Below are 25,944 nucleotides of genomic sequence, written 5' to 3'. Positions count from 1 at the left end.
GGGGGGGGGGTGGAGTGGGGTGGGTCCAAATGGGGACTTAAATTGTACACAATGTTCATATTCTTCTTGAAAACCCCTCGATGAATATTCACCAAACTTGGCAGGTAGCATGCCAGGGGGTTAAGATCTCAATTTGTTCAACAGGGCACTATGCTCCCCTTGGGGGCCCCTAGGGGGCCCATTCCCCCCCCCCCCCCCCGAACATTAAGGAATATATTTACAATTCTCCTTCTCCAGAACCAGAAATGATAAAGCAAAGTTATTATGAGTTTGTACATTGAAGACTATAGTTCCAAGTTTGTTCATTGCAGATCCAGGGCTGCCCCCCGACTCCAAGGGGGAATCCAAATGCAGACCTAAATTGTACATGTTCATCTCCTTGCTGAAAACAACATACATGTAATGGATTTTCACCGAACTTGACAAGTAGCATACCTAGGGGGATAGGATCTCAAAGTGTTTGAATGGGCACCATGCTTTCCTTTGAGGCCCCAGGGGGCCCAAACCTCCTAAATTAAGGAATATTCAATAATATTCTTCTCTAGAATCAGCAGTGATAGAGCTTTATTAAAGTCTTTTTTTCCCCCAAACTGCATAGTCCAACATTCCATAAAGTACAGCATACTTTGCAGGTATTTTTACCAGTGTTATAGAATATAATGGACACCATGACCCATAACCCCAGCTCTCAAAGCTGCCTCCGCCCCAAGTCTCCAATGTTCTCAGGTAAGAGTGTGCAAAAATGCATGGGAGGTGAACTTGCGATACTCAGGTGAGCACGAGACCCGCTTGTCTCTTGTTTTCATGATGTTTCATTTCAAGTTTTCATGCTCTCACCCCATAATCTGAAACCCTAGGAATTATCCTATTAAAGCTGTGATAGCCATAGGCCTCAGCCTTTGCATTCATAGCATATATTTCAGTTTTTCACAAGTCACATTAGTTTAATCTTGCCTTGCAGTAGATACATACATGAGTGATATGTCCAGAGCGTAGAGACTCCAACTCTCCCGCTTTCGACGGGAGATCTCCCGCCGAAAGCCCACTTTTGCAAAATCTCCCGTTCTCCCGATGAGATTTCATTTCTCCCGCCCTGGCTCTGTGTCTCCCGTTTGAAATGATTTCTTACTTTTTGTCTTTGTATGTTGAAAAATAAGCCTTTAGATAGCACGAGAGAGCATCAAGAACCCTAATTATTAGAGCTTCTAGGGCCCAAGCGGGCCCTGGACCCCGGTCACAAGGAACTTTGCGCTCGTGATATGTGCTTTGTGCACATCAAGTTGGAGTCTCCCGTTTGCCAGGGGTTTCAGGCGGGGGAATCACCAGATCAGAAGGTGCTTTAAATAGGGTTGGAGTCTCTGAGAGCGATGTAAAAGTATGCTGTTTTTGTCTTTTGTAGACTGCTGTTGCTTAATACGAGTAATGTCTTGGATACAGTTGTGAGTGTCCCTTCCAGTCAGTTAACACGAATCTGTACTAATAATCCCCCTCCTTTCTTTCCCTGGACAGTTTCTGGAACACAAGTCTAACGGAGAAAACCCTGAAGGAACTGTCGTTGTTCCTGCATCAATGTCCAAACCTCAAGTGAGTACTCAAAAAAACCTTCAATCCATATTAAGAGATTGTAGAGTTCAGGCATTTATATTTTAGGCTAGTTTCATTGCCCTTGAAGCTCTTTCTGCCCATGCTTTATACTTTTGTAGGGCTTTCATTGAAATTGACTCTGAAATCATGTAATTATCAATTTATTGCTCCTTAGCATTTTTGCCTGAAGTGCTAGATATCCATTGTATTATAGATTTCAAATGATAATTTGTACGTCTGTTGATTTGGAATGTGTTTCAATGCAGTGTTAAACGTGTACAAATATTGCCTATTTTTAGAGGACTGGTGTACGTAATATAACAATTGACATCTCCAAAGGAGATATATTTTCCCAAAAAATTTATTACCTCCGCCAAGGGAGGAGGTTATGTTTGCGTTACCGTTGGTTTGTTTGTTAGTTTGTTAGTTAGTTTGTCTGTGTGCAAAATAACTCAAAAAGTAGGTAACGGATTGGAATGAAACTTGCAGGAAAGGTTGAGAATGACACAAGTAACAAACGATTAACTTTTGGTAGTGATCCGAGAATTTTTGGTGAATTTATGAAGGATTTTTGATTTTTTGGTAGGTAGGGTCATTGAACTTGGGAGTTCAGGCTGCGCGTATTTGAGGTTTGCTTGCGCGCACTATAGTGCGTGCTCTAGTTTCTGCTAGGACGAGGCGCACCGTGCAGCTGAGGGTTTATGACGTAACAAAGGCTTCTATATTGGGAAATGGGGCGACTTTCAGCACACAATGCTATAAGTACTTGGGTGGAAATCACTGATATCTCTATGGAAGAACAAGATCAGTGGTGGATATGAGCTGCATGCTTGGCGGAGGTCTGCGCTCTCAGAGTGCTTTTCTAGTATCTATATTTATTTGTTTTATTTGCAAGGGGTAAATGTAACCCTCAATGGACTGTCACAGTATTACAATAGACAAGGCAATATTTGTTCTATTTATATGGTCTACACAAATACACATCAGTTCATTCTAGCTTCATCACCACTGCTTGCAACATAAACAATTTCAGTCCTTGCTGCATTAATCATGTGATTGCATTATGACCAATCACCAACCAGTATTTGTGTAGACCAATTTAGTATAACCCTGTGTATACTGCAGGTGGTACTATCAACCCGTTCCGTGCAGGAACCGGGTGTATGCACGAGACATCAGCACTGTAGGGATTTATCTCACAGACAGTGGTTTAACAATTTAGTTTTGTCAGTTTACTGTACATTGCATTTAAACTTACAGCTACACATGCATTTCATTTTGTTACAAACTATTCAATGTATGAATTTTGATTAGCATTGGAGGGGATACGTATACAGAATGATCCTTATGAAGGGTCTGAAATACTGTGCATTTTGAGCCCAGTGAACATTTTGTATATTCTTGCCGAGATAAGGTAGCTGTTTGACTAGGGTTGGTCAAAGTACATTGTACTTTGACAGTAATACTCACCTTCAACTTGAAATTGTTGTGGTTGCCATTTGACATGTACCATTGTCAATGAGCCCATGCAGATATACATGTATGTAATTTGCTGTAATGCACAGTTATGATGCTTCAGAGTCTTTTCACTACATACACACACATGCGATGTGTACTCAAATTGTGTGGCCAAAGTCTGTCACATGCTCATTCTGTCAATTTTTCTTTTGTTTATATTGGGAAAGGTTCACCCTTGAGAGGACATTCCTCCCATATGGAAGAACTTTGCAAATGTTTTGTTATCATCTGACCATGGTTATGTTTTAATTGCTGACTGGGCATATGACAAATCTATATCATTTAGTGTGAGGTAGATACACTGTAACATCAACAGGGGTGTGTTCAAAGTCAGTATGTCCATTGCATCTGTTTCCACTAAAGAACAAAAATCCTGCTTCTGTATTGGAAAACCAAATGTGATGACTATGTTGTTCATAGAAACATCTCATATAATGACTTTTCAATAGTTTAGGGCTAAGTTGTTTTGTTCTGTTTTGTTTTGCTTTTTAGGGGAAGGGGTTGACTGAGATTAAAGAACCATTCTTTATTTCCATAAATGTTTACAATATTTATGTAAAATAAAAAGCAAATAAATGAAGCGTATTAACATGTTTCATATGACAAAGAGAGGACTTACAAGTCGTCAAAACAAAGTGGTAAACAAGTGAGCTAAAAACAAAACAAAAACAGAAATTAGAAGTAGATGGCTACCTGAAAGAAAAAGGTGTCACTGTAAAAATCTCAAGGGCTTGCAGTAATGGCATCACTTGATTGGAAAGAGTTGATTTACACAGGAATGGAACAAATTGCAATGCTAGGTTGGCAAATCACAGGTGTTGGATCAAAAGGGTGCAATAAACCTGAAACTACATGTAATATGTAGTGAGGAGAAGTATTCTAGATTGTTTTTTAAATGCCCTACTTTTCACAAATTGCAAATTTTCAAATGCTGTGTTGTAGTGAATTCCAAATTATGAGACCAGAGTGGTGAATCAAATTGGAATGGATGTTTGTTTTTATTTTCCAATGGTGGGATTTGGTTGATTGTTGGGTCTTGTAACTTCAGTCTGACCTCTTGTTATCCAGCCATGTCGGGACTGGCGCCAGACCAGATAATCAATTTGGCCGGATGTGGGACAAACAATGCTTACACTCGTATGTATTCACATGTACAGAATTTGTACCTGTACAGCTACCAAGCCAGCGGTACAAATAGTGTAGCTATTAAAGCAGGTAGAGTACACTGCAACAGCGGTGTACTCTATACTAGCCTATTTTTAAAAAAAAAGAAGAATAGACCTATTTTTATTAAAGAAATTGAAACATTTTGATGTAAAATTCAAGAAGATGTTTCTGCAGAAAATATCATGGGTACCCAGTATTAAAATCATTTGAGTTTTGTAGGAGTTTTAACTGAGTTTGAAATCACATATTTTTGTCATCCCCACTGTGCCAACATATTTGGGTGATAGAAAAGTACAAATAAGAGATGGCCGGATAATCAAAGTCGGACTATGTGCACATTTGTGTTCAAACAAAACATCTCTGTAAGATAAGGGGTAAGGCTTTTGGTGATACGTTGTACTTTAATATGCACTGACATATACATGTACAGTGTATGAACCAACATGCAAGACATTGCAGTCGTGAACGTTCAGTTTGTGAATGTGATGAAAACAGTTGGCACAAGTATGGAGTGCTTTCCTCTGGAGTAGGAGTGCTCTCAACACTTTAAAGGGGTGTATTGAGGCCCATAACACAGTATACTATACATTATATGGGGTATTATTTATTCACTAATGTTTTGATAAAAGGCACTTTACGAGACAATATAAACTTCAAATTCGAACAATCCGGAATATATTATATATCAAATCTCATTTTTTTGTGTGTGTGACAAATCCAGGGAGGTTGTACCAATTTTGACATTAATGAAAACAGAAGCTCTGGCTCCAAGAAGTTTCTATGGGATTAGAAATTGTCGCCTGGGAAATATTGTGATGTTTATATGCGTCATCTCACAAGAACAACATAGCGGATCATTGCGTCTGCACCAGTGGATGCTTTACAAAGAAGATTGTGAGGGAAAAAAATGAGAATTTTTTTTTTTTAATATTAGACTTCTGTCTATTATGATTATCAAGAATTGTTCTCGCCATCTGAACATTAAAATGTCACTGCTGATGATAAACCCATCCATTTCCTTGGTGTCTGAGCACTTCTGTTCAGACATGATAACATTTGCACTTGAGTATAAAGACAGAAATGTGGCACTATACAGTGTAATGCAGTAAGGCCTACACTTGAAATGAAGGTGATTATATTTCTTAGAACAACCCTTTCAAAATCACAGTAATATTTTTTTTTATAGTATTGCACATTTTGTTTTGATTTTTTCTTTTGTCTGTCTAGCATGGAAACACTGTTTCCAATTCTTATATTACTTCTGCTGCCATTCACATACATACTGTAGATGCATTGGTATAGTATCTAACTTGAGCAAAATTGTAAATCAATTCTGTATTGTCCTCAATCCATGATCAATAATCAGTCTATACTTCTAGCCCCAGTTGTGAATGAATTCAAAATGAAGTTGTGAATGCATTTTTTGTAAACTATCAATTGTAGCTAATCACTATCCACACACCTCAGAATAACAAGCCTTGAGTACTTTTATACACGTGCATACCTTGGCGGAAGTACAAAATAGTGTCTGTGTGTGGTTAACATCTGAATTGAGATGTTTTTACAGCACTTTAAAAGACAATGTGTTGGCTCTTGGCCTACCTAGAAGGCCTCAAGGAATGTCTGTCTCTGAGATATGAAGCTTTCTTTCAGCACATACAGTGTAGTATTTTCTTTTTTTTTTTCTTTTTTTGTTCAGTTGGCAAACCTGCTATTGTAGTAAACATCATTGCATAATCATGATATAGGCCTCCATGGAGTCTCACATTAATACTTGAGTTCATTTTTGTTTTTTGTCTGTTTTTGAACATGTTATGATAATTGTGTTGCTCAATGCAGCTGTGAGTGGTTTTTTTTTTTTGGTTTTTTTTTTGGGTTTTTTTTTTACAAAAGTCGAGTTGCTGTTCATATCACTAATCTTCTTTAAAGAAAAAGTGCATTTGATGCAGCATATGTGCATGCAAGTAGGGGTTGTGGTGATTGGTTGAAAAAGACAATACATTCTGAGGAGAGATTATAGCAGTATGTATGATGTAGGTCAACACAGGACGATTTGCTGAATACTTGAAACAAGTCATACAAATGTCAAGAAACTGAAAGCCACTGCTTGTATAGAAATGTAATCCATCAGATACAATGTATGATGTTGTAAAGGCACACCAAAAGGGTCTTTTAAGCCCGTTTTAACAGACCTTGCTGTGACAATGCCGCGACATCGACTGGAGAACAAAATTCCTCTAAAATTCCAATAAAGCCGCAGGAGAGATCAAGGGGTACCTTTTTAACAGACACACACCGAAAACCTTACCCAGGTACACATTTAGGTTTCCACAAAGGGGGCGTGTCCACTGATGCGACTACACGGATTGTACCCCGCCCACTGGCCAGGGCTGCGTGCCTGTAAACAAAACGTGGTTCAGTGCCCAAAAAATGCATTTTACTCTTTTTTATCAGACTAACTTATTTTTGGACTGGATTTCCCCTTTAAGAGATGACCAGGGACAATCATTAACTACACAGGGCCTAAATGCTGCACTGCTACACTGCTTTCTTTGCAATGCTCCCCCCCCCCCCCCCCCCATAATTTCAGAGAGAAAGCACAGAGATCATTTGTGTCCATTTTTTAAACTGATTTTGGCTTTCTTTGATGTTTTAAACCATGATTAAGTGTGCATGAACACAGCAAGGGGTTCTTTGCAGCATCAATCCTTTCATGAAAAAAAAAATGGTAGATAGAAATAAAATGTGTTTATGCCAAGTTTTAGGATAATCTGACAATTCCTTCCTAGTGGTTGCCATGGAGTCTAAAATCATAGTTTCATTCCATACACAGCAAGATTGGAGTGGGTGTATTTCAGCAGAAAGCCCTTATGGATTTTCTATCACTCATTTCAATTGGTTAGGAACAGTGGACTTGGATAAAATGTGTTGTAATATCACTTCAAAGCTGAGAATCTCTGATTTCTGTAATCTATATCTATGTATATGGATCTTTTTTTGGGGGGGGGGTAGTGATATAAGAGAAAATATGAGTGTATTTCTTATAGTGTAAATGCAGAAAATTTCATCTTTTTAAAAAAGAAATATCAGTATGTAGCTCAAATCCTCACAGTGCTGTTACGTAGAGGTACATTGTGTACAGTCTAGATAGTATTGGTAAAAGTGAGATGTTCAGTAGCCAGTTGTCGCCAATCGTTGGATGCGATCTATGTTGATGAATGGCCCAGGCGTTATAATTAGATGCTGGAACCTCGTGGGAATAATGCTTCAAGATGCCATTGATAAATTGGTCAAAGTGGTTGCCAAAGGTGTTAACGGCAGAGTTATATTGTAAGTTGGGAACGAACATTCATGTGCAGTGGAGGGTGACTGAAACACGTGATCGCCTATTTAATGTGTGATGTTTCACCGCATTGCTCTGCTTTTCCGGCTCTTTATTCATCATTTAACTTCTTCTCTTTTTCTTTTTTACCTCCTTTACCCCCTTTCTTGCCTCAGTTTTAGTTATACAATGTGTGTGCAACATACAAATGTAGTGGTTGGGGATTTAAAAATATTTGCTTTCACTGCAGTCCAGTAGATTTATTGTAATGCATACACAGTCACCATGACTAAATACAATGTAGAAAGAAGAACTCATGGCATTATTTTTGTTTTAAAGTGACTCACTACTATACTACATTGCACTGTAATTACTCAACTCTAGCTTGCAGACATTTCACTGTACTAATACTCAGCTCTAGCGTGCAAAGATGTATTAAGTTTAGAAAACATTTCATATTTTCTCTCCCTCATCCTGTGCACACTGTCATAATTATAATGCATAGTGCCCACTAACTTTTCGGTTATTATGATGTCAAAGCTGTATGGCGAATAGTGATTTTTACAAAATGTAGCTCACTTGAGCCAAAGCCAAAGGCTCAATGAGCTACTGCGATCATTCATCATGCAGCATCCCTCGTGCATTATAAAATTAAACTTTTTACATTTTTATCTTCACCTTGAAAACCTTACAACAGATTTTCATGAAACTTGGTAGGTGAACTCCCTATGTGATAGGGATAGGATCTCAATCTCTTCAAATGGATGGGGGGGGGGGGGGAGGGGGGGGAAGCCCCCATATTAAGGAGTCTTTGGAAAAAAAAAACATCTTCTCTAGAATCAGAAGTAAAGGAAATATTGATGCTATAGATGCATTATTGATGAGTGTACTTTTTATACCCCCGCCAAACGAAGTTTGAAGGGGGTATATAGGAATCAGCGGACGGTCGGGCGGTCGGGCGGTCGGTCGGGCGGGCGGGCGGGCGGGTGGGCGGGCGGGCGGGCGGGCGGGCAGGCGGTCGGGCGGTCGGTCCGTTGCAAATCTTGCGTCGCGAACTACTTCCTCAGTTTTCAACCGATTCCCATAAAACTTGGCACAGATGTGTGCCTTGGGTTGTAGATGAGCAAGACGTATTTTTTGACAGTACCCAAAAGTACGTTGCCATGGTAACGGCATTTATGGGCAAAAATGGGTACAAATCTTGCGTCGCGAACTCCTCCCACAGTTTTTGATCAATTTTTATGAAATTAGGTACAGATGTTCATCTGAATATGTTAATGTGCAAGACACATATTTCCGCAGTGGCAAAAAGTGCGTTGCCATGGTAACGGCATGTTATTGGTAAAATATAGGGCAAAATGCTTCATGGCAAAACTGCTTCATCAGTGTTCTTCCAATTCTCATGGAATTCATATTGAATGTTTGTCTTAGGATATAGGTCAGCATGACACATTTCTTGACAGTGACAAAAAGTATGTTGCCATGGTAACAGCTCACATATTATGAGCCAAAATGATGGAAAATTTTGTGTTGCAAACTACTTCCTCAGTTTTTGCCCAATTTCCATGAAACTTGGTACAGATGTGTGCCTTTGGTTGTAGATGTGCAAGACGCATTTTTCGACAGTACCCGAAAGTACGTTGCCATGGTAACGGCATATTAATGGCAGAAGATCAAGGAAAGATCTTGCGGATTTAACTACTTCCTCAGTTTTTTGACCAAAGCTTATGAAATGTTGTTTTGACCAAAGCTAATATGAAATGTTGTTTGGCGGGGGTATAACCAGTCGCTGTAGCGACATTTCTAGTAAATTTATTCTGAGAAAATACATCTTGATTCAATGAGTATACTTACGTAAATGTACTTGCATAAGATCCAGGAGTGGCCCCCTGGGACCTGGAAACAAATTGGAGGCCAAATTTCACAATTTAATCTTTTTAAAAATGCATCAATAATTGTAAAATTTCCTATACATACACTTGTACTTGCCAAGTGATATTGCCGTTGTAGAGTAACAGAATGACAAATGGACACCATGCTACACTGGAGATCCTCTATAAAGCCCCCCCCCCCCCCTTTTTCCAATTTCTTAGAATTATACTAATGGGCACCATGCTACCCTGGAGGCCATTTTAGCCCCCCCCCCCCCCCCACCCCCATACAGTGTATTTGCCAGTTCTTAAGGTGATAGTGAGCAAAAATGTATGGAAGTGAAATTATAAGGTGAGCAAGAGACCACTGTGTCTCTCGTTGAATGTACCTGTTTGCTGTAGGACCTATGACTTTGGAGTTGCTAATTACTATTATTTTACAATTTCTATATAATAGTACATTTTTCTTCATCCAAAACAAATAAGTATAGTTTTGTAATTTCTCCATTTAGGAATAAAACTTGATACATTTTTTTTTTCATATAACTGATTATGTTTTGTTATTATGTATTACTATGTAATTTGGTCTGCAGAGCTTCATAGCCCTGTCTGTATGTATGCACCAGCTTGCTGTACTCATTAGGCAGCAGTCTTTTTTTGTTTTTGTTTTTGCTTTTTGCTTTTTGCTGCATGAATACACATGGTACAAATGCATCATGTGTAAATGGTTTGCATAACTGAATTTTCTTCAACAATTTCTTGGCATATTGTCTTTTTTACCTGCCAGAAATGTCAGCATTGAAGGTAACCCGATACCAGAGGAGCCATGGGCATTCCTTATCGGTGAAGAGAGCATGTGAGTACAACTGTATCTGTGCAGACTCAGTTAATTATGATATCATTTATTGCAATATCTAGGCTCATTCACACTACCACCGATAGCCCACATTATTTGCATAGCGATTTGAATCGCAACTGGGGCAACACAAAAATAATTCTTTTTTTATGGTGTTGTGGACATACAGTGTAAGTGAGACTTTTTGTGAGAATCACATTGTGATCCACTCACCATTAAAAGAAGTGTGACTTCTGTGAAGTAGTATTTTTTTTCTGAATAGTTGTGATTATTTATCATTTAAAGAAAATTCCACAACATTTCAAAGTTTTATGAAAAGTACACAATCCCTCTGCTTGATACTGAGATATGTTAAGGATAATATGATTATGACATTCCTCCTGTTTTTTGAGTGAGATATTAAAGTTGAGTGCCTTTTCACTATGCTAGAAAAATGAAAATATGTTGAATTCTCCTTATACTTTTTTATATCATTGTCTTTTAGTGACATCTTGAAATGTTGTAGTCTTTTCATCCTGCAATGGTGGATTCAAAACTTTAAAGACTAATTTCTTTTGAATGAATCTTGCAATTTTCATTAAACTTCACTGGTCTGTTCTAATATTGCTGCATTCACTCAATTTCTTGGATATAAATGTATATATATATATATATATATATATGTGTGACCGTGCACCACAAAACAAACAAAAAGTCGCACCCCTTGATTTTGTGTGAGGACTGAATAAAGGTGAAATGGTTCAACCAAGTCAATTTTGAGTTTTTCATATTTTCTGAAAGAACTATCCTTCTATGTTATTCTTCAGTTTGGTAACTTAAGATGAATGGAAAAGTGTGTTTTCTGCAGTTTTTGTACAACCCTTTTGGGGGGAAGAGTAGAATGATCAGATATGTCTTAAAGGCCGCTTTTCATGTCTTGAAATCCTTTGCACACTCTTCCCTTTCAAGTCTAATAACTTTTGAAAGGGTGACGGTACTGCTTTGAAAATTAGCATTAATCACGGTCAGAATGTGTTAATAAAACATGCTAGATTTCAGCTTAATCTGATAATCCCTTCATTGTTGTTGCTGTGGTGGTTTACATCCAGTGTTTTGTTCCTTTCATGGCACAACTAGCACAGCTTGGTAAAGATTAAACGCTTGAATAGACTGTGTACTTTAGAGCCTCTTTTCTCAGTTCACATTTTTCCAGAGTGTGTGCTTTCTTTCCAGTATTTAGGTAGGTTAGGGGAGTCCATTTGAATTTAGTTATACATCATTTTAAAGCTTAGAGTCTTCTCTTTCAGAATCTGACTTTAACTAAAAATTCATGTCTGGCGACTTATTTGGTGGTGCAGGGTCACATATTATTTTCATTCTCTTTTGCATAGGTACCATTAAAGTTTGAAGCTTATCTTCGTGAGAGAAAAACTTAATCGAACAAATGTTACAGCCACTAAGTATAGGGCTTCTATCTTAAGAATCTAATATCGTGCAGGAAGTAGCTCCATTTGTACCACGCTGTAATTGCTTCATGATGGATTTGTTTCCCCGCAGAATCGTGAATCTCTCACTCCGCCATAACAACATCACGCAGAAGGGGGCGGTGCTACTCGGGCACGCCATCTCCACAGAGAGGTTGTGCAACAAAAACCTGCTCTCCCTCAACCTGAGCAACAACAAGCTTGGCGATGAGGGCGCCATAAGCCTCATAAATGTGAGTAGAAGAAAATAAACTAAACAAAGCAAAAATCCTTTTTGGTCACCTTGAATCTCTTTCCTATTACACTGTACACTGTACCTTGTTTGCTTATTTCTGTTTTTATTTGTGTGTGTGTGTGTGTGTGTGTGTGTTACAGTGCTTAAATGCATTACAATTTGTATGTTTATCACTCTTTACAAGCCATTGAACTTTGTTGCCGTCTACAGCTGTACCATTTCATCACAGCCTTTATGTAAATCTGAATAATTTTTTGACTGATGTACGTTACATTTGCATGTTTCTTTCCTGAACATTCTTTTATTACAACTTAAATTAACAAACTGCATACAGCTCTCTTGTTGATATACAATTTATCTTAGTAAAATTCTCAAGCCTCATTCTTTTTCCTTTTCCCCTTTTTTTTTACGTGAGATGCTTTGTCATAACTGCGAGAATTTCTAATTTTTATTGAGAATTTCCTTCACGAATGTTAATCTTTCTGGAGGCATGTTGATGTGACATGGATGCAAAACTTTGCTGAATAAGCATCATTATTTACTTTTCCGGTGAAATTCTCCACCATGTGGCGCTTATAAGGACAGAGAATTGAAGAGAGAGAGAGAGAGAGAGAGAGTCTGCAAGCATGCTACTTTTGATTAGCAAACACTTTTCTATATTCCTACAAGAATTACATTGCCATCTCTCTCCAACTGCCTTCGTACAATGTCACTTTGTTTGTCTTCTTCTATTTTTCTTCTTTTTTTGTGTGTGGGGGGAAAGATGATTAGTCATTAACCTTCAACTCTCATACCATGGGAATCAGATCACTCATAGAAACTGCGCTTGCATGCATGGTAATTACTTCGTCTGAGATGATGAATGGCCGCCGTGATGTTCTGGCAGTGGCTGTCCTTGACAGTTTCTGCTGTTCTTTTGTAAGAGACTGACTGACGTGTGATTTGACTCTGAATGTTCCGTAAATATCGTATCATCGGAACAGACTCAGATGCTTGCATGGGAAAGTCGCCTTCGGGGAGGGGAGTTAATTTTGCGCAAGAGATGATTTAGGTCTTCTTGAACATATCGTGTCCGGAAAGATGTCATTGAGTGCACTTCGATATATCAGCAATGGACATTCTAGTGGGACCTCAAAGTGGCTGCAGTGTATTCATATATAACTAGGAGGTCTCTGTGAATGCCATAGAATTTGTACAAAAACAACTTTTCCCCCCTGGGGAATAATGAGTGCAAATTACTTACATGTATTCTGTTACTCGTAGGTTGTTTTGATAAGTATTAAGGTCTTTGAAGTACCAGTACATCTAGAATAGTGTCATAAGGGAATATCTGTTATTCCAAAACGTGAAGTGAATGACAGTCTAAAATAGAATATAAAACAAATTAAAAGTATGTCATTTGAAAAGGAAGTCTAATATTACCTGCATACTCTGATAGACCTCTTCTACGGGGCCCAATGCTCGCAAAGTCATAAACATCCGGCGCTTTCTTGACACCGGCGTCATGATAGTACTATCAATTTTAATAGCTGCAGGTCATCTGCTTCAAATACAAAACTCTTAATAGAGGGACTTTACAGAGATAGGTACAAACGCTCATTCTCAAGAGTCTCTAAAGATCCTTCAAACTTTCCAAACTATCTTCTTTGAATATATGCAAGGCTTTATACTCATCAGTTTGTGTGTGTATGTGTGTGTGTGTGTGTGTGTGTGTGTTTAAATGCTTGTCTTCTTTTTATATGCATTTTTATGAAGCACGGCAAAGCATGGCAAAGATGTAAGGATGTAAAGACAATGGAATTGTATGAGCAAAGAGTTACATCGTAATATCCCAAGGTATGATTTCTTTGAATATGGTTAAACCTGCCTTAGAGGCCACTCGTCCATAGCAGGTGCCTGCTATATATGGCCACTAAAATATGTGAAAATCCCACAGAGAATTAAAAGCCATGTTAAAGATCCTGCCTATCATGGCCACCTGCCTATAATGGCCACTCCCTGTCTCTCTTGGATTGGCCACTATAGACAGGTTTGGCTGTATAAATATGTACAAGTACCACTGTGTATGAAAATGTGCTCAGTCAGAATCAGAGATCATATCTGAGAATTTCACACAAGTTTGTGCTCTGTAAGTATAAGAATCCCAACTGCGCTTCTTCTTGCCCATTCTCCTATACAAGAAAATTATAATAAGACATAAACAGGTGTTCTTTTTATTCCTGACTTGGTGCTCAAGCATGTAAAAGGGAGAGAAAGGGAGAAATTAGAGAGAGAGGGAGAGAGAGCGTGAGAGAAAGGCACTAGATTTCGCCTGTTGACAAAGAACAGACAGATTGGTCATCCACCTGTGCTAATTAAGCAGTCAAGTAGTACAAATGTATTCCCTTTCCGCGATCAACTGCATGTGCCATCGAACAATGCAACATACAGTACATGTATCAATCGGACGTGAGATGCAAAGAGAGCGTGCACTGGAGTGGCAAATTCTTTTGTTATATACTGTAAGGCCCCAAACAAGGTCAGTGAAAGTCAAAATCTCATGAGCTCAGCCTCGAATGCTACCTACATGTACATGTACGTCTTCATACAAATTTTGCAGCGAAACAAACATGCTACTACGTTGAAAAGTTTAAATCACACAAAATTTGCCATTCTGAGACAGAAAAAGAACTGAATAGCTACATGAATTGATAGCAGAAACTTTTTTTTCTAAAAGTTCTTTTTCTGACATCAGAATAATACATATACACTGTAAGCATGACTTTTGGCCACAAATCGAGACACACTTGTGTACATTTTGGGAACCGGGCATACCTGGTTCCTGGAAGGATTGGGCTCAAATTGATAGAAAATGTCACTTTGATAGACAAAGTACAGTATGGCATGGACTACTCTGCCTTATAAACACACTATGCAATGAAACATACATGTAAATACATTACCAGGTATTTGGAAGAGAGAATCATTCCACTTGATTTACAACCTGTAGACTGAAACTGTGTATCTATTCAAGATATTGCTATCTCAGGTTTACCAGTTTTATGTATTTAGGGCTTAGGGATTTTTGTTTCAGGGGTGTTTTAGTTTTTGTATGTATGTTTGTTTTGTTTTTGTTTGTTTTTTCCACTTCTAAATAATCGAGCAAGTTAACTCTAGTCAGAAATTTTGTGCCCGTAGTAAGGTGGTTGTCACGCAATTGATATACAGGAAAGTAGTTGCATTTTTTTTCTTTTGATAATTAAAATTACTGGTCTATGATCATCATAGCATGCCCCAAAACAAATTTTGTACCTACAGTATATACCAAATTTTCATCGATCAGTCAGCACTGTGATGGGAATTTTAACAGTGACAAATGGCAGAGATTTTCTTGATCCAGACTCTACCTGTGTTTTCTCTTTTTTTCACATCTGTGATGCTACTTTTGGCACACATCCATCACAGCCAAGGCAGTGGCCTATAGTAGCATTGAAACTCATTGATTTTATGCAAGTTCTTTGACATAAATCCTAACCACAAAAACACAGGAGATTAAGTCAACAAGTGTCAATTTCCTCCTCCATCCATTTTTTTTTTTTAGTTTATTATTTCTTATCTTTTTACTTATCATTATTATTATTTTTTTGTGTGCATGCAGGGGCTTTGAATAAGAACCTTTTGGCTGGGGAGGGAATGACATCCTGGATATTTTGAGGATAAGTTTCCATTAAAGTTGTTTTCTCATCACCATGAAATGGCATGGGGTCAATAAAAGGAGTATGTTAGTGTCTTTGGTACGGGGATTTGTTAGTCTGATCTTGCCGTAAGAAGTACATATATGCACCAATAGAATCTTGTGATATAATGATTGATTTCTCATTTCTCGTCAGATGACCTTTTCGAAACGATGATTAGCATGCTATCAGCTCATGAACAGAGGGGCCTTCTTTTGATTAAAAAAGAAAAAAAAATCTTGTGAGAAGATATATCGTATTTCAACTCTGTAATTCCACAAAGAAGAATGGCCTGAGGCAAAAACTTTTTAGAATTTGGCTCTTCAGTGAGAGTTGATAAGAGGAGCATTTGCTTCCATAGATCAAATGGGGCAGATTCTCAAATGGACATGATGCCGGTGCAAGCAGCCTAGCAACCCGTTCAGTTTTCAGTTTAGTTTATTTTCATATTTCTCATAACATAAACAATACTGTGTGGTAACACAAAATACATATCATGCACAAAACACATCTCATAAAATATACAGTAAAAACAATATTGCAGATGCAAAAGAGTTGAGAAAGAAACATGACGGAAACCTATAGTATGAAAAGCTATTAGCTTGTAGAAATTGCAGGTTTTCAAGGAAATATGAGTTCTTGATAGCATTATGGAGGTCTGAAATTATACGAAACTGACCAAAACAAATATTCATATGAAAAACAAGACAAAACTGAACAACTTTCTTTATTGAAGCACAATCATGATGTAGCAGTAGGACATTGTAGTGAGTTAACTCATTATAGAATTGCATGATATGGTACAAACAGTATATCCAAAGAAATAGCTCTCAAAAAGCAGTTCATTCTGTTGTCAATGAAACTGATGGTTTTGCCATCTCTAGTATTAGCCCCTTTGAGGACAGGCTAATTTTGCTACAATACGCATTTCCCATAGACCCCTGCCCGAGTATACTCGGGACTCGTCCTCAATGAGTTAAACTTCGGCACACAAGTTTTAAGGGTTGCATAACAGCAGCTGAAAATCATTTATCTCTCTTTCTTTGCTATATTAAGGCCCAGTCACACTGCCCAAAAGACACATAAACGCATGAATCACGCAAGAAATTTGGTTGTGCGTGCTTGTCCGTCAAGAATTTTCGCTGATTTACGCGATGAAAATCACCGATGAATTGCGGAAGAACTATGAAATGATCAGGCAAATATCACTTACAAACCACGCACTTTCAGCGCATAGGCACGCAAAGGCCCCAAACAGGGCGAATACGTGGTTGTGTGCAACAACTGAGGTCCACGGAAAACCACGCATAATCTGCGCATTATCACTAATGAACTGATTATGAATCGCGCATGATTCGCGCATGAACGCGATAGCGGCAACGTTTTCGCGAACGATCACTGATATTCCATGGATATTTTGCGCGTTGTTCGCGTAAGAACTACACAAACTACGCAAAAATTACGTAAAACATCGCAATACTGCGTAAACTTTTACGCGAAGCCGAGTTTTGAGCTGCTCAATACCTGAAATCGCGTAAAGCGCAGATCCGGCGCACATCGGCGGACAACTACGAACTTGGTTCCACATCAGACAAACTTATGAAAATGCGCAAATTGCGCATGTATCACGTAAGGCTCGAATTTCTTACGTGATTCATGCGTTTACGCGACTTTTGGGCAGTGTGATCGGGCCTTTTGATAAAGACATGATGCATGTGTATTTATCCAAACAAACGCAGAGAAGGATTGGGTATACATAGTGTATCAGCTTCAATGATTATAAGGTTCAGTCTGCATTGTAGTCTTTTTATATTTGTTAATATGCATAGTGAATTTGTTTTAATATTCATTGATCTATTCATTAATTTTGTCATTTCTTCATTCATTCATTCATTTATTTATCTATGTTGAATTCATTTATTCATACTTATTTATTTAGGTACTTTCTATGTTCATTTATTTATTTATTCATTTACTTTCTACTGTTTATTTATTGCTTTCTCCATTGTTCATTGATCATTTCCTTTCTGTGTTGTTTGTCAGTCTTGTCACCTTCATTGTCTTCTTCTTCTTCTTTCACCTCCCCATCCTCCTCTGGACAGGGTCTCAGAATGAATCGAGTGGTCCTGTCCCTTTCCCTGGCTTGTAACGAGCTGACCGACAAGGCAGCCACCTACATCGGGGAGGTGCTCTCGCGCTTTCCCCTCACCCACGCCGAGGTTGTCGAGAGGCGCAAGGTTCTCAGCGACAAGGGGTCACCGGAGCGGGGCAGTGGCAAATCTGTGAGTTGTCATCGTGTCTCAATTAAAAAAAACAAACAGACAAAAAGCAAAAAAAAAAAAAAAAAAAAAAAACCACACACATTCACAACAATGTACCAACCCCCCCCCCCCCAAATATAGGCAATATTTCTGTCTTTATGATTTCACAGAAATTTGTATAAAACCTATTCAGATGTTATGTGTCTTACTCAGGATCACAGAATGATCTGTTTCTTCATTTCATTTGGCTCTGTATATTGATCTTTCTTTTACGACATTCCAAGTACTTGTGGTTGTAAAGAATATTCTTTGTTTTAGGTGAATACCGTTACACTGTTTGAGTTCTGATATGATAGCCATGCAGCCAGTTTCTATTTACTGTAATGAATATTGTGAAGTTGTGAAAACAAGGAAAAATTATATTAAAACAGTGACAGCACGTTAGCTTTAGACAATTCCAAATTATAGCGCATGCTTGGTTTATCAGAATCAAAAAGGATTTTTTTTTTCATAATAAGTTATCATTTACATATTATGTCAATTAATGAACTTTGAATTATGACAGATTTTGTACGGTACTATCTTTTGTGTTTCATAATTCATAAATTAGAGATGTCTGCAAATACACACAAATGATCACACAGGCAAATCAAACACACAGGCACAGTAAAACATGATCACAGTCAAATTTAAGTTTGTGATGTATGGAAATTGGTGATGATCACCATAAACACGTTATTATTCTCAGTGACCAAACCTACACATTGACGTGGTCACTATTATTGTCATCGTTTTGTCAAACTTGTGACATTTGAAAAGAAAGGGATCTCGGTCACTGCCAATTGAGCGTGGGCCACAGTTGATTTGAAGTCTACCTGAGTCGTCCCAGATTCTTTCTGGAATAAACATGCAGTGTTTTTCAGGGTTAAACAGTAATCCCTGAGGGAATCTTGAATAACACTGAAACCCAAATCACAAGATCTTGAGCCCTCTTACCATGAAAAACACTCGGCAAATAGTCCGATAATCAACTTATGTGTAAAGGTGTCTCTCTCTGTTCACCAAACTTTGCAGCCGCCCCCATCCAGGAGAGCTGAGTCCAAGGACAGGCCAGGAAGCGTGAAGAGCGGGAGTCATCTGGACAAAAATGACAAAAAGAGAGACAAATCCTCCAAGAGAAAGGTAAGATCTGCGTCTGTGAGCTAGTCCCACCCTATCAAATTAATATTGCCTTTGGTGATTGCACGTAAAATGGGTATTATGGTACATGGACATACCTTTACATACTGGTATATGTGTATTTACACCCTGTATATGTATGTCGTATATGTATATATATATTGATATACACATGTATGTATTTCATATGTTTGTGTATGAGAAATGAATGCTGTAGGCGCGTATTAAAGCGTGCAAGCCATTTTATGATGACTTTAAGTAACCTTTTACCCTCTGTTGTTGAGAGTGAACGTACATGCCTGGTTGCCATTTATTCCTATGCAAAAACTGTGTTGGTGTTTTGGGGAAGCATACCCTAGTCTGCATGTGCATTGTCACTGCTTGATATTTTCTCTATCTTTAAAGAATTTCAACATAGTTACAAACTCATTTACGTATATGTCATGTTAGTACCTTGTAATATTGTCTTTCAAAGACACCTGAGAGCAATCGTTGTTGGGTAGATGAATAAGTCAACAATAATTGGAGTTTTAGGGAACTGCATGCATGTCACAAGATTGTATTGTGTAAAAGGGAACTGTTATCACTGCAACTTTCAATGTAGTTTCAGTGACCATAGGAATGGCTGGGAAATGTTTGCAGTTGAATAGTCATCGCCCAGCTTCAGCAGTGGTTACTACAATTGCCTGTAAGTTGCAATAGATGTGCTTAGTTTTATCAATTTTTTTGATATTTGACACTAACCATCCCTCCTCCCCCCCCCCCCAAAAAAAAAAAAAAAAAAAAAAACTAAGATAAAACACTTGACATGTATTGTGTTTGAGAAAATGAACTTGTACACTCTATTATGGTTGTGCCAACAGCAGATAATGGTGGTGTACTCAATTTAAAGGGACTCTACAGTACTGGTTGAGGTGGGGATTCATGTTTTGAATATTCCTAAGTGAGATATAATGAGAAACCTCTAAATGTAATATGAAAGAGCATGTAATTTTAAAAAGAATTCAACGTTTATTTGACGAAAATTGGTTTTCAAATGGCTGAGATATCCAAAAAAGTGAAAATAATAAAAGGCGACAGGCTACGCCTTTTATTAGGATCTCTTTGTTTCACCTTGGCCATTTTTTTCATCAAATAAATTTTTGATACCCCTTAGAATTGCATGCTCTTTGACATCTCATAGTGGTTTCTGAACATCTCGCAAAACGTTAAAAGCTAAACCCTCACCTCAACCAGAACTGTATACATGTACACCCTTTAAATATAGAAAGAAACCAAGATTTCCAACATTGCTGGTGATTTTACTCACCCCAAATGAGGAATAAAGATGACTGAGCAGAAAGTGAAATGTTAAATTGAGTTGTGGCCGGCCATTTCAAAACCGATTTTCATCAAATAAATTTTTGATACCCCTTAGAATTGCATGCTCTTTGACATCTCATAGTGGTTTCTGAACATCTCGCAAAACGTTAAAAGCTAAACCCTCACCTCAACCAGAACTGTATACATGTACACCCTTTAAATATAGAAAGAAACCAAGATTTCCAACATTGCTGGTGATTTTACTCACCCCAAATGAGGAATAAAGATGACTGAGCAGAAAGTGAAATGTTAAATTGAGTTGTGGCTGCTACCAACTACAAAGTTTTTGTGGTAGTTTACAAGATTTTTATCTTTTATAATATTTTTTTAAACTCAATATAGCATGGTGTCATAACTTGGGATTTTTTTTTTCCCCTGTGGTCGAACGTTTAAAATCTTGAAGGTGACTGCCACCTGTATTGGCAAGATGCCTTTATTTTAAACGGGTATCAAAGAGGCGTGATGGCGCATGGCATTCACTTGGGTTCCTGTAACTGCAATCTTTAACCCGCTGCCTGTGTTATGTGTCAGTGAATATGTATTCCTTTTCGGCAGGATTCAGCCAGGGCGCTGAAGGAAGATCTCAGACATTTCAGGGCCGAAGCTGTGGTAAAGCGACACCGAAGTTCTTCAAAATTCCGTTGAGACGCAAACGAGTCGAACCTAATTTCCTTTTCATGATACACACTCGCTTGCTTCCAGAATTGATATGTATGGCCACAGCTTCGTTCGTGAAGATCAAATCACCTGCTACATTTAGAATGTATCAAGTAGTCGCCCTAAAGTCATCTACAGTAGCTTCTGTGATAAAATGCTGACATCAATGAGAGTACCATACATTATTTCGTTATCATTCTGGCGCTATCACGTTTTCACTTTAGAGGACCGAAGTACATAGCCTGGTACTGGTTTACAATATTAATCAAGTCATATCATATACCGCCCTATTACTGCTTTGCTGCGTGTGAATCTGTGGGAGAGGGAATGAACATGTGTACATTACGTGAATACATGAATTATGTGTCTTGCAGATGTCATGTGCATTCTGAATTCTTTAAGGGCTAATGGGGGGGGGGGGGGGATGTTAGATCATTTGTGACCCTGCACCTCAAAACAAACAAAAAGTCGCCAGACATGAATATTTAGTTAAGACCATATTCTTAAAGAGCAGACTTTAAGCTTTAAAATGATGTATAACTCAAATCAAATGGACTCTTCTAACCTATCTAAATATTGGAAAGAAAACACAAACTCAGGAAAAGTGTGAACTGAGAAAAGAGGCTCTGAAGTACAGTGTCTATTCAAGCGCTTAATCTTGACCAAACCGTGTTGGCTGTGCGATGAATGAGACAAAAATCAGGAAGTAAGCCACCAGAGTAACAACAATGAAGGGATTATCAGATTAAACTGAAATTAAGCAATCCTCATTAACACATTCTGTCCATAATTAAACTCAACTTTCAAAGCAGTAGCATCATCCTTTCAAAAGTTATTAGAGTTGAAAATGAAGAGTGTGGACAAGGTTTTTTAGAAATGAAAAAGGGATTCTAAAGACACACCTAATCACACTATTCTACCAAAAATGTTCGAGATAAACTGCTAAAAAAACACACTTTCCTGCCCGTTTTATGATACCAAATTCTAGCATAATGTAAAAGAAGACCCGCTCTTTCAGAAAATATGAAAAAGTCAAGTTCGGCTAGGTTGATCCATTTCACTTATTTTCAGTCCTCACGCAAAATCAGTGTGTGCGACTTTATGTTCGTTTTGAGGTGCACAGTCACATTTGTCACATAGGGCATATGGGTGAACCTGGAACATGATAGTGTATGAGTTCTGCCTAGGTTATTTTCAAAGGTATATATCATAGATATGTTTCAAATTTGTCCATGTCCATATCTGAGGTGAGTGGATTGGAGCTTTGACATAAATTTATTCTGGTCGTGTACTACGTACGGCACGTACCCGTACGTGGCAACTGGGGAAGTAATCAAATCAAACATTTGTTCATTACAGCAACAATCAGATTGACAACTTAATCTAGTCTCCTCTATGGGAAAAGGCAGTTTGATCTTTATTTTAAAAGAGCATAACTTTCCACTCCTAATGGGACCCAGTTTTGGTATGATTTCCATATATATACAAAATATGCTTAATAAAGTTTGGTTTCATTGAGCTCATCAAAAGTATATATAGAGAACTGCACTTCAATTATGACGTAATTAGAGTTCAGTAATTGAAACTTCAGTCAAGTACGACACACAAACCACAGTTGCTGATTTCCTTGAAGTGTTTTCAGTGATTTTGTGGATTAAAAAAACACTACTGGCTACATTGTTTCAGTAGTTAGACTTGTAGAACGAGCAATCAACCTATTTAAAGATAAGTCTTGAGTATACTGTATGCAGGTTTCTGTGTGAAACATGTTGTAGCAAAATTAGCTCATCCTGGATGGGTTGATTTTGATTGAGAAAGAAGTTGGGGTATAACTGTCTCATTTAAAAATGTGATGATCTGTACTGCCACTTTTTGGATTGTTGCTTTCTATTTCGGTGTTCAAATCGTTTGTGAGATCTGGCAACGTTCCGTGTGCTGCTTTTGTTGTTTGTGCAAATGATATGGCATCTTGACGCTTTGAACCACTCCACCCTGTGTCTCCCATGCAATGATGGAGCTTTGTATTTTTCATCTATTGAAGTATGTCTGCGTATCGCTCTCTTGTACACACGTCATGTTGGTCGACTCCCATTCGTAGGTCATCCTTGTATGGCAAGAATACACAGGGATGCTTTCTTCTGTCACAGAGTCCAATCCCCCATTTCATAAAAAGTTGATATGATAGCAACTCTTGCTAGAGTGGCGATTGTCATGGTAACGACAAGAATCCAGCTTCCTGATTGGCTGTTGCTATTGGAAGTTGACATTCCAGTAAAAGTTGTTATCCTAACATCTTTTATGAAATGGGGCCCAGATGTCAAAGTGTACATAGTCATTTTTTGTTTCTTTTTTTTTTCTCCACAATTATGGAAGGTCCTTGAGGAGTTTCTAGGAATGAGACAAGACCTTTCTCATTATAGGGTAGTCATGACACTTAACATCCTTGCCCTTCATCATGCTATGAATACTTATTCCTCCATTTTGTGGGATATACAAGATGACAGCGTGCATCATGGGATTACAGCAGCTCTTGTGTAAGTGTTTGCATAAGCCATTTCTCAGTGAGCTCATGGGCAATTGGTATCAGCCTGATTTGCTGTCTCTCGATCTTGGTCTCTTTTTTTAAGTACTATAGATTTTGGGTAGACTGGTACATGAATAAAAGAAAAATAAGTTATTATAGTACCCATTTGCTGCTTGCTATATAAAACATCTCTGCATTTCCTAATTATTTTGTAACTTTGCCATTAGGCTCAAAAGGGCATCATAATCCATGCCCTTTCCCCCAACCTTTTTTTTTTCCTTTCTTTGGCAATTGCTTTCATGGAAGAAGAGTGTAGTGATAGTGATGATGATAATAAAAGGTTGGTTTTTCATTCCAATACTGGAAGATCTGCCTTCTTACATTGTACCACAGTAAAATGCTCAAAGCTCCCTTTGAACATCCTATTACATTCGTACTGTGTACTAAGTCAACTTTGTGGGGGGGGGGGGGGGGTCGGTGATAGGCAATCTTGCAATCTTCTGTTAATTTCAGCCACCAATTTCCATTCAGGTTGTTTTGCTGTTCTTTTTTTCATCTTTAATGTATTACAGTTACTTGTAGATTGTAAATGTTAAATTCAAACTTGTTCCTTGATTAAGATGTAAATGGGATCTTGGCCTTTTACAAAAGGTCTTAGATGAAAGGGATAAGCTAGTTCTCATGGCATATTACTTATAATGTACAAGGCAGAATTCATTTTGTAACGCTTCAACAATAAATAAAATTGTTGTCTTTTCAGGACATTTTAGATACTGGTATTAGCACCTCTGCCATTTTTCAATATATGTTACATCTGCATTATATTAAGTTTGTCACAATAAGCATTTAAAGGGGAATGAAACCCACATATACTTAGATTGAGTGGATGCAGCAAAATCAGTTGAACACATTCAGTAAAGTTTGAGGAAAATAAGACTATCCGTTGTACAGTTATGAATTTTTAAAGTTTTGGTGCAGCCATCGTTTGATCAAAAGTCTACCACAGTTTGTGTCATCACTTTTGGAAAACAGTCTATAGAAAATATAAAGAGAATTCCACAAGATGTAATTTTTAAAGTTTTCTTTTAATGAAAAGTACACATTCCCCCACATTGTTACTGACTTATGTTAAGGGTAGTATTAGTCAAAACAATTCCTTGGCTGGTTGGACCCTTTGAAGAAATCAGAATTCCTTGTTGAGGTTCTCTAAGCATGCCTTGTACAAAGAAGAAGAGGATGATAATGTTGATTTACAGTGCAAGTTTTGTTTCTCATGAAAAACACAAAAGTGAAGTTCAAGGTAGGCTCTGTGAATTGAGTATTCAATATCACCAAACTACATACTAGATGGTTGATCAATAAGAAGTACAACATATATATAGCTCATATGTGACAGGTAGTTACAAAAATATTGGTTTTCAGGTTACCCTCAAGTTAAATCTTGAAGAGAGTTTACCATCAGTGCCAACTGCTGAATTCTGGCTTTCACTTTAATAGACATACTACTACTCTACTGAAATCTGATCATAGAGCTTGTCCCATTTCTTCAAAAGGACGGCACGCCAGCTTTGCCAAGTGATCAAGGAATCTTTTTTTTTTTTTTCCAGGAAGATTAACCTTTCAGTTAACTCTATGAAAGCTGACACTCGGGTATGTCTGTTGATATTTCACCTTAGCATGCTGAAAATTACAACAGGCTACACAGTTTTTATAGTTATGTTTAATAATTACCATAAAGCAAACAACTATTAAGAAATGTGCCTCAAAATGGAATGTTATTCATCAGATTTTATTCCTTAGTTTGTTTGCTCCATTAGAATATCTTTTTAAAAGGCAGTCATGCGACAAGCAACTAACCACCCGACAAGGACAAGCAGTTGTCTTTTCGAGCACAAGCTCTTTGAACAAACGCTTGGTGATTACATTGACTTTCGTCATACACTATCTATAGATGGAGATTTTAGTAGTGGATATTATCCTAAGCACATCTGCTTGTGGGAAATATTCAGGCTCGATCAGATTTCCCCCCAGATCCTGCAAGCCACAAACTCAGAGAATTCTTGCTAGAAATCAAGCGTTGACCACAAGGAAAGAAAGGAAGATAATATACGATGACAGACAACAAACAAACACAAACAGGATGAGCGAAAAGAAACCCAAGAGATTTGATTTTGTGAATGTTAAGCTCACATTCACTGTCCGTCCGCTGATTGTACTCTAGGTGCTTGAGTT

At 37.9% G+C, this 25,944-nt stretch overlaps 1 protein-coding gene across 1 annotated transcript in view; it reads left to right on the top strand.

Moving 5' to 3' along the window:
- The window catches only part of LOC139720834 (leucine-rich repeat-containing protein 71-like), a 112,353-nt gene that overhangs the window by 50,862 nt on the left and 35,547 nt on the right, over window positions 1-25,944 (top strand). The window contains 5 exon segments of the mRNA XM_071632171.1: window positions 1,510-1,584; window positions 10,250-10,318; window positions 11,855-12,014; window positions 17,832-18,011; window positions 19,065-19,172. Coding sequence (XP_071488272.1) covers window positions 1,510-1,584; window positions 10,250-10,318; window positions 11,855-12,014; window positions 17,832-18,011; window positions 19,065-19,172 — 592 coding nt within the window.

This window comes from Diadema antillarum, unplaced genomic scaffold (assembly GCF_040938485.1).
Source record: "Diadema antillarum isolate AM-2024a unplaced genomic scaffold, OU_Dant_1.0 scf00000134, whole genome shotgun sequence".
NCBI classification, from domain to species: domain Eukaryota; kingdom Metazoa; phylum Echinodermata; class Echinoidea; order Diadematoida; family Diadematidae; genus Diadema; species Diadema antillarum.
This window is presented reverse-complemented; position numbering and strand designations above follow the sequence as displayed.